This window comes from Salminus brasiliensis, chromosome 16 (assembly GCF_030463535.1).
Source record: "Salminus brasiliensis chromosome 16, fSalBra1.hap2, whole genome shotgun sequence".
NCBI lineage: Eukaryota > Metazoa > Chordata > Actinopteri > Characiformes > Bryconidae > Salminus > Salminus brasiliensis.
Window position 1 is genome coordinate 51,041 of NC_132893.1, and position 10,000 is coordinate 61,040.

The 10,000-nt window shown below is 45.2% G+C and overlaps 1 protein-coding gene across 1 annotated transcript; it reads left to right on the forward strand.

The window, feature by feature from the left end:
* Nucleotides 1-837: 837 nt before the first annotated feature.
* Nucleotides 838-8,572, forward strand: cnih2 (cornichon family AMPA receptor auxiliary protein 2). Its single transcript, XM_072658750.1, has 7 exons — nucleotides 838-1,233; nucleotides 2,123-2,370; nucleotides 3,497-3,565; nucleotides 3,868-3,915; nucleotides 5,341-5,453; nucleotides 5,860-6,003; nucleotides 6,508-8,572. The coding sequence occupies exons 2-7, from the start codon at nucleotides 2,290-2,292 to the stop codon at nucleotides 6,533-6,535; spliced, it is 483 nt and encodes a 160-aa protein (XP_072514851.1). The 5' UTR covers nucleotides 838-1,233; nucleotides 2,123-2,289; the 3' UTR covers nucleotides 6,536-8,572.
* Nucleotides 8,573-10,000: the final 1,428 nt, after the last annotated feature.

Below are 10,000 nucleotides of genomic sequence, written 5' to 3' on the forward strand. Positions count from 1 at the left end.
TGAGTGAGTGTAGGGTGAATGAGTATAAGGTGAATGAGTGAGTATAAGGTTGAATGAGTGAGTGTAGGGTGAATGAGTATAAGGTGAATGAGTATAAGGTGAATGAGTGAGTATCAGGTGAATGAGTATAAGGTGAATGAGTGAGTGTAGGGTGAATGAGTATAAGGTGAATGAGTGAGTGTAGGGTGAATGAGTGAGTATCAGGTGAATGAGTGAGTGTAGGGTGAATGAGTATAAGGTGAATGAGTGAGTATAAGTGAGTGAGTGTAGGGTGAATGAGTGAGTATAAGGTGAATGAATGAGTATAAGGTGAATGAGTGAGTATAAGGTGAATGAGTATAAGGTGAATGAGTGAGTATCAGGTGAATGAGTGAGTGTAGGGTGAATGAGTATAAGGTGAATGAGTGAGTGTAGGGTGAATGAGTGAGTATAAGGTGAATGAGTGAGTGTAGGGTGAATGAGTATAAGGTGAATGAGTGAGTATCAGGTGAATGAGTGAGTGTAGGGTGAATGAGTATAAGGTGAATGAGTGAATGTAGGGTGAATGAGTATAAGGTGAATGTGTGAGTATCAGGTGAATGAGTGAGTGTAGGGTGAATGAGTATAAGGTGAATGAGTGAATGTAGGGTGAATGAGTGAGTTAATTCTGTATGGCTAGAGAGGACAGTGAGAGCGGTGATAACCTCTCCAATAAGAGGGGAAGCCAAGGAGCTTCCCCTGCTCCCTCAATCTCTCCAGGGAAGAAGGGAAGACGACAGAAAGCAGGACAGAGCGAGAGAGAAGCGAGGGGGGGGGGGTGAGAGAGAGAGCAGGAGAGAGAGTGAGAGCGAGAGAGAAGCGAGGGAGGTAGGAGAGAGAGCGAGAGAGAAGCGAGGGAGGTGGGGGAGAGAGCAGGAGAGAGATGGAGTCAGACTGTTGAATAGAACAGACCTCAGCTCAGAGTGAGGGACCAACAAAACAGGGTGAGAAAGAGAGAGAGAGAGAGAGAGAGAGAGAGAGAGAGAGGACCTGCTGTTACTGCTGATTTACAGAGGAAAAGAAAAAGCGTGGGGGGAGACAGACAGAACGAGAGAGAGAGGCTGGAGGGGAAAAGGAAACGCAGTGCTCTGGGTTCTCCGATCTGCCTGATTTGGAATTATTACTGAAAATCACAGAAGAACTGAAGCTGAGATACAGCGGGGCGACCCACATTACAGACAACATGAGGAGAGAGACAACACTCAGACAGCACAGGTACTTAACCTCACTCGCTCATTCACGCTCACTCACCCCTTCACCTCTACACTCACTAATTTACTTCTATATTCACTCATTCACATGTACACTCACTTGTTCACCTACACAAGCACTCGTTCACCTTCATATTCATTTCTACACGCACTCATTCACTTCCCTGGTCGTTCATCTCTTCACCCTTGTATTCAGTCCTTCACCTGTTTAATATCACAGCTGCTCTGAATACTGATATTACTGATCAATGCTGATATTACTGATCAATGCTGATATTACCGAACTGATCAATACTGCTATTACTGATCAATACTGCTATTACTGATCAATGCTGATATTACTGATCAATGCTGATGTTGTCGAACTGATCAATACTGCTATTATTCATCAATACTGACACTACTTAACTGATCAATACTGATATTACTACACAATGCTGATATTACCGAACTGATCAATACTGCTATTATTCATCAATACTGACACTACTTAACTGATCAATACTGATATTACTACACAATGCTGATATTACCGAACTGATCAATACTGCTATTATTCATCAATACTGACACTACTTAACTGATCAATACTGATATTACTACACAATGCTGATATTACCGAACTGATCAATACTGCTATTATTCATCAATACTGACACTACTTAACTGATCAATACTGATATTACTACACAATGCTGATATTACCGAACTGATCAATACTGCTATTACTGATCAGTACTGATATTACTGAACTGATCACTCAGAAACACTCCTGCTTGTGAGCTGAAATTGGCACACACATTATGAATGTTTATTAATGTTTATTAATGTTTATTATTCTGAATCAACTACTTCAATCAATATCTTCAATCAATATCTGGTTCGTGTTTCAGCAAGAAGAGGATTTAACAGCTTCAACCAGCAAGTCAGTTTAGAGAGAGAGAGGGTGTAGTGGGCAGGTGGAGAGTGGTAGAGTTAAAGTACAGTGAGAGAGAGAGGGTGGGGGTGTTTAGCCCTCTCTCTCTCGCCCCGTGTGTCCGGCAGGCTGGCTGGGACGGTCATGGCCTTCACCTTTGCGGCCTTCTGCTACATGCTAACGCTAGTGCTGTGCGCCGCACTCATCTTCTTCGTCATCTGGCAGGTCAGCACACACACACACACACACTGAATTTATGTGAAGTCAATGTGAAGACATTTCCACAGTAAGGAGTTAAAGAGAGAGAGAGAGAGAGAGATACAGTCAGAGTGCGGTTGTAACAGGGCTGTATTAGTGTGTGTTGATAGACAGATAAAGTCAAAGCTGATCTCAGTGCAGAAACCCAGTGAACTGACTCTCACTCGACTCATTAATCAGACTGATCAGACTGATTGGATCGATTGAATGGACTCGTTGAAAAGATAGTATGGATCAGACAGACGGACGCACAGAGAGACAGACAGGCAGACAGATAGACAGACAGGTGTGCTGTATCTGTACTGATTACAGAGAGGTTGATAGGATCTGTGTGTTCTGTAACTGTGTGTATGTGTTTGTGTGTGTGTGTGTGTGTGTGTGTGTGTGTGTGTGTGTGTGTAAAAGAAATTAACTTAGTCTTGGAAACACACACACACACACAGGTCAGTTTGAGTGTAAAAGGGGTCATTAAGGGGTAAAAGACTGACTGATGACTGAAAACACTGTGTGTGTGAGTAATTGTGATTGTGTGTGTGTGACTGTGTGTGTGTGAGTGATTGTGTGTGTAAGTAATTGTGTGTGTGACTGTGTGTGTGTGAGTGATTGTGTGTGTGTGTGTGACTGTGTGTGTGTGTGTGAGTGATTGTGTAAGTAATTGTGTCTGTGTGACTGTGTGTGTGTGTGTGTGTGTGACTGTGTGTGTGTGAGTGATTGTGTGTGTCTGTGTGTGAAAATGTCTATCAAACTGGAATTTTGTTCCCCATCCCCCTCCATCCTCTCACACCGCTCTCAGACAATCACTCCTATAGTAACCATGGTTCCTGCTTAGGGGCTCATCCAGTCGCCATGGAAACTGCATCTGTTTACAGCGCAGGACAGAGTGAAAGAAAGAAAATGGGGTGAAACTGATCTATTTTGTGTGTGTGTGTGTGTGTGTTTGGCGGGGGGGGTGGGTCGGGGCTGAAGGAAAGGTTGTAATTCAGCCAAGCTCCACACAGAGAACCGGTGTAGAACATTATCACTGTTCTGTCAGAGTGTGCGGTTCTCCTGTCTGAGTGCGGTTCTCAGCCTGTCTGTGTTTCTGCTTCTCCAGATCATCGCCTTCGACGAGCTGCGGACAGACTTCAAAAACCCCATCGACCAGAGCAACCCCACCAGAGCGGTACTGCACAACACACAGCCGCCCACCCCTACCCTACACACAGCCCCCCTCCCAACACACAGCCGCCCACCCCTACCCTACACACAACCCCCCTCCCCTCCAAACACACTGCCCCCTTCTACCTACCTTACACACAGCCCCCCACCCCCCTCCCAACACACTGCACCCTACCACCTACCCTACACTCAGGTGTTCTGTAACAATGGAAATGGATGTACTGTAACAATAGAGTGTGAGAGTGTAACCATAGAGACAGGTGTAGGCCACAGTTCCAGCACTATAGGTGTGTTTGTTTCCTGCAGAGAGAGAGAATCCTGAACATCGAGAGGATTTGTAACCTGCTGAGGAGGGTGAGAACAGCTCCGTACCACCACCACCACCATTCTTCACCACCACCATCATTCTTCACCACACCACAAACATTCTTCACCACCATTCTTCACCACCACCACCACCATCATTCTTAACCACCACCACCACCTTTTTACCATCATTCTTCACCACCACCACCATCATTCTTCACCATCATTCTTCACCACCACCACCATCATTCTTCACCATCATTCTTCACCACCACCACCATCATTCTTCACCATCATTCTTCATCACCACCACCACCATCACCACCACCACCATCACCACAATCAGCACCATAAGGACCATCACCCTCACTACTCCAGCACCATCACCACTATTACCATCATTTTCACCATCTCTGACATTATTATTATCTCCATAACAATCATAATAATCACCAATGTCCCCATCACAGTCAACACCATCATCACTCCATAATGCAATAGTTCAGCTGCAGAAACTCTGCATCTCTCTCTCTCTCTCTCTCTCTCTCTCTCTCTCGCTCTCTCTCTCACACCATCAGTGAGTCACATCCTCTCTCACTTTCACCCTATAGTGTGTGTGTGTGTGTGTGTGTGTGTGTGTGTTCAGTGTTCCTGTACAGATTGTACAAATATCCCTCCTGCTGTGTAGGACAGTGTTCAGTGTGTCAGTCTGCAGACTGTGAACTGGAGCAGCTGTACAGACGGACACGCTCCGCTCAGTTCTGTCTCCCTTCAGACTGAGGTGTGTTTAATGGCCTCTCGTCAGCGCGAGAGAGCATCTCTCCGGTCAGACGGACTGTCCTCCTATCAGTCTGCAGCCAGTTCCATTCAAACAATTCCGCTTTTGTCTGTTTGGTCGGGGTTTGGTCTGTCCACTCCTGCTGTTCTAGAGGTCAGGTCAAGTCAAATTTATTTGTGTAGCTTTTTATAACTGTTGTCGTCACAAAGCAGCTTTACAGAATTAGTAATTAGTAAAAGACAGAAAAAAAGAAGACATGAAGGATCCAAGACCCCCAGTGAGCAGCCAACGGCCACAGTGACAAAGAACTCCTTCAGAGCTGGAGGAAGAAACCTTGGGAGGAATCAAGCCTTACAAGAGGGACCCGACCCGTCCTCCTCTGATCAGAACTATTTGTAGATTATTGATAAAAGTTACCAAACCATCTAAACTGTTGAACCACTCTGATCATAATCATAATATATTAATCATGGTCTAGTATAATTTAATATAGTCATGGAGTAACTGGCCCGGTCGGAGTGTGGAATATGTGGGTGGAACTCTATGATAACTCACACAGTGTGCAGTAGTGTATGGTAGTGTATGGTAGTGTGTTATATACAGTAAGTGTGCACCCACTAAGGCTGTGTGTGTGTGTGATATACAGGGTGAAGTAAACTGATTCTGTCACTGAAATGTGTGTTTGTGTTTGGCAGCTGGTCGTTCCTGAATATTCCATACATGGTCTTTTCTGCCTCATGTTCATGTGTGCGGGCGAGTGGGTCACCCTGGGCCTTAACATCCCTCTGCTCTTCTATCACCTGTGGAGGTAAAACCAACTAAAACACAACCACACACTACTGTACACTACTATACATTACTACACACTACTATACATTACTACACACTACTGTACACTACTGTACATTACTACACACTACTGTACATTACTATACATTACTACACACTACTGTATACTACCACACACTACTGCACACTACTGGGTGTGTGGATGTGTGTGTTGTGGTGTGTGTGTGTGTGTGTTACTGTGGTGTCTGGGTGGGTTTGTTGTGGTGTGTGGGTATGCTGGTGCCCGTGGTCTCCTGCTCCCAGAGGAAGCAGCTGGCCGTCTGCTGCTGTGAGCGTGGTGTTGGGTGAAGTGGCTGGGAGCTGTAATTCCACTGCTGTCCATCACAGCTTTACCTGCAGTTTTCCTCCTGTCTGTGATCCTGCAGGTTTTTCCACCGGCCGGCGGACGGGTCAGAGGTCATGTATGATCCGGTCAGTGTGATGAATGCAGACATCCTGAATTACTGCCAGAAAGAGTCCTGGTGCAAACTGGGCTTCTACCTGCTCTCCTTCTTCTACTACCTGTACAGGTGAATCTCCCACATACACACACACACCTCCTTTTTGAACTAATAATCATTAATAATCAATAATCATTCAATCTGAAAGCTAAAGGTCAGGTTTACAAAGGCCAAAGGCTCTTAGTGCTGTAGACTGGTGCACTTTCCCAACAGGGGGGAATTGAACCCCAGTCTGCTACAAGGAGAGCGGTGTTGGTATACAGCACAGAGCCCACTAGCATGCTGTCAGCTAAGTTAGCTAGTTCAGACAGTAACAGTAAGGGGGCTTCGTTACTAGCGAGCTAATTCTGTTCAGTTTCCAGCAGTCTTATAAATACCACAGCTAGCGAGTAGTGCTAATGCTAACCTCCTTCTTCCTCTCTCTGTCTCTCTCTCTCTCTCTCTCTCTCTCTCTCTCTCTCTCTCTCTCTGTCTCTCTCTCTCTCTCTCTCTGTCTCCCTCTCTCTCTCTCTCTCTCTCTCTCTCTCTGTCTCTCTCTGTCTCTCTCTCTCTCTCTCTGTCTCTCTCTCTCAGTATGGTGTACGCGCTGGTCAGCTTCTAATGAAGAACGAATCGAAATAAAGAATTAAAGAAAGAGAGGAAATGGAAACAAGCGATAAACCCCGCCTCCTCTCCCCCATCCTCCTGTTTCTCCAGATCAGAGAACTGCAGTTGCACCACCATCCACTCGGAGAGGAACTCCAGAGGAACCCAAACACACACACACACACACACACACACACACACACACACACACACACACAGGGGAGGGAGAGAGGGGGGAGAGCGAGGCTCGGGTAGCGTTGATGTTCTGTAATAGAGTTTTTCTTTCTAAGGGCTGCTGAACATTTCTGCTGCTCGGAGTCGGAGGATCTTCAACGGCGATGAGATTCCGATCAGAACCTCAGAATCGGATCGCCTTCGTTTCTCTGCGTTAATCTAAACTAGAGGTTTTACGTCTTTACTTTTGAGAAACTCTAGAAGAACTTGTGTAGTTGCAGTGTTAGAGGAGATTTGAGTATTTTTGTGGTAGATTACTTTACCGCCGGCTGATCGGTAAGAATTGATTATCAATACATTTATTCTCTTTAGCTCAGTTGTTGTGTTTAAATCCAGGGTAGAATGAACTAGTGTCCTTACCATAACCTACCGGTACTGCTCAAACCCCCGCACTCCCTCCACCATGTTTACACTCAGACTCAAAGCAAATCAACCAATGAAATGAGACCATCCAGGCCGGACAAACTGTTGGAGGGACTCTCAATGCCTCCAGAACTCTGGATGTTCCGCCTGACTGTAAGGACTGTAAATCTCCTGGACCTTCAGGATGCTGTGGACAGAACCGAGAGTCGCGGTGCGCGAGAGCAGTGGCGATGCTGTTAAAGTGATAGTTCTGTGAAATGTGGTTGAGAAATGTGCTCTCGGAGCTGTGAGGCTAATGTAGCGACATTCTTAAAACAAGAACCCTGATGCTTCAAAGAACCCTTTGGACGCCTCACTGTCCTGTTGCCTGGTTAAGGGTTCTTCTCTATGATGGTTCTTTATAGCACAAAGAGGGTTCCACCACAGTTTTTCAGTACTGAATAGAATGACGAGGCTTAATACGAATTCTCTGTTCCACTTTAAATGATCCACTCTGCTGATCCAGTTTACACTCTGCACTACAGAGGCAGATACAGCAGAACGTTAACTATTTATGGCGAAGCGGAAATATTCAGATGCTGAGAGAACCAGGCGTTTGCGCGGTTGAGAATTTAAGGTGGACTGTATGAATAGTAATAAGAGGTCAACTGTATGCTGTTCAGTTAAGGTGGATTGCAAAATAAGTGTGAGGGTTAAGGAATGCAGTTAGCTCTAGTGCTAAATGGTGGGGTATAACTGTTCATTACTTGTTAGCTACATTAGCCTCGCAGCTCCAGAACTACAGGCACGTCTCAGCAGATGAACTGCAGGTGGGGTAGGTGGGGTAGGTGGGGTTGGTGGAGGGTGTTTTTGCAGTGTATCGCAGTATCGCTTTGTTGTGATGCGGATCAGCAGTGACCACGGGGCCCCCAGGGGACCGCATGTGTGGGTGACGCTCTGCCTTACACTCACTAAAAACCATCAGAGTTCCTGTGTGTTACTCTGATCACCAGAGGGGCCCATCCAGGTCCAGAAAGTAAAAATCCTCCCCAGGATTTGGTTCAGACAGTCGGGGCGGCTCTGCTGCAGCTCAGCTGCCACCTATAACCCTCACTAACGTCTCAGTTCTGCCTACACACACACACACTCACACACACACTCACTCACACTCTGTACAGTGTGGAGAACAGCAGTTTATACTGCTCCTCTTAATGTGAACCTGTGGAGGACAATCGTACAGAAATACTTTTACCATCAACTGAAAACTGAATGTTATTTATTATTATTATTATTATTATTATTATTATTATTCAGTACTCATGCAGTGTGTTCATGTCTTTTCTACTCATTACTTGTGTGTAATGCTCCTGGTTTAGGCTTTATAGTCTGTATTCATTAGAATACAATATTATCTGATCTACTGGAAATATCTACTGAAAGCAATTCCTCATATTCTAATAAAACAGCAAAAACACCAGTGTGTGTGTGTGTGTGTGTGTGTGTGTGTGTGTGTGTGTGTGTGTAGAGGTTGAGGAAAGAGACAGAGAGAGAGAGAGAGAGATGTACACAACCTGACATAAACTGCATCTCATTCTTTCAGTGTCTCCATGGCAACCAAATTGTGTTAGATGCCTAATGTCTCTCTCTCTCTCTCTCTCTCTCTCTCTCTCTCTCTCCCTGAATCCCAGATCAGAACACAGACCCAGTGCACACACTGCTGTGTGTGTGTGTGTGCGCACATTCCTGTTATACATGCAGAAACATATCTGTAATCACACACACACACACACACACACCTCGACTGCCAGCCACCGTTACCCTCTTCCTCTCTGCCTCTCAAGAGATGTTGCCATGGAAACTGGCTACAATTGATACGTTTGAAACATGAGTGAGGTTCTGACACACACACACACACATACACACACACACACACACAATGAGAAACAGACAGAGAGAATAAAAGAAAATGAGACAGAAAGTGTGAGTGAAAGAGAGAGAGAGAGAGAGAGAGAGAGAGAGAGACTGATTAAGGAATTAACTTCCCCTAAAACTGACAAGTAATTTCCCCTGTATGATGAAGAGTTAAGGGTGACGATGATGATGATAATGATGAATGATGATGAATTATTGATGAGGACATTAATCACCTCATCAGAGATCAGATCAGCAGCTCTGCTCCTGGAGATCCACCTTCCTGCAGACTTCAGCTCCAACCCAAACCCCACTGAGCCAACCCGGCTTCTTATCTGACCATCCTCACACACTCACACTCTTACACACTCACACACTCTTACACACACTCACACACTCTTACACACACTTACAAACTCTCTTAAGCACACTCACACTCTTATGCAGACACACACTCACACACTTTTACACACACTCACACACTCTTACACACATACACTCTTACACACACTCACATACTCTTACACACATACACTCTTACACACACTCACATACTCTTACACATACACTTTTACACACACATACACTCTTACACACACTCACATACTCTTACACACATACACTCTTACACACACTCACATACTCTTACACATACACTTTTACACACACATACACTCTTACACACACTCACATACTCTTACACACATACACTCTTACACACACTCACATACTCTTACACATACACTTTTACACACACATACACTCTTACACACACTCACACACTGATGTTCAGGTTTAATCCTGGACTAGTCTTACTGTAGTCCTCACTCAGAGTCATGTCTGATTCTCTGCGTCATCGTCTGTATTAGCATTCGTGACAGACACACACACACACACTCACACACACACGCATGGATGTTTCCTCCAGCGCTGTACGTTTGGGAAAACTGGGTGTCATGGCAACAGAACTGGGCATCTACAAGTGTTACTGTAG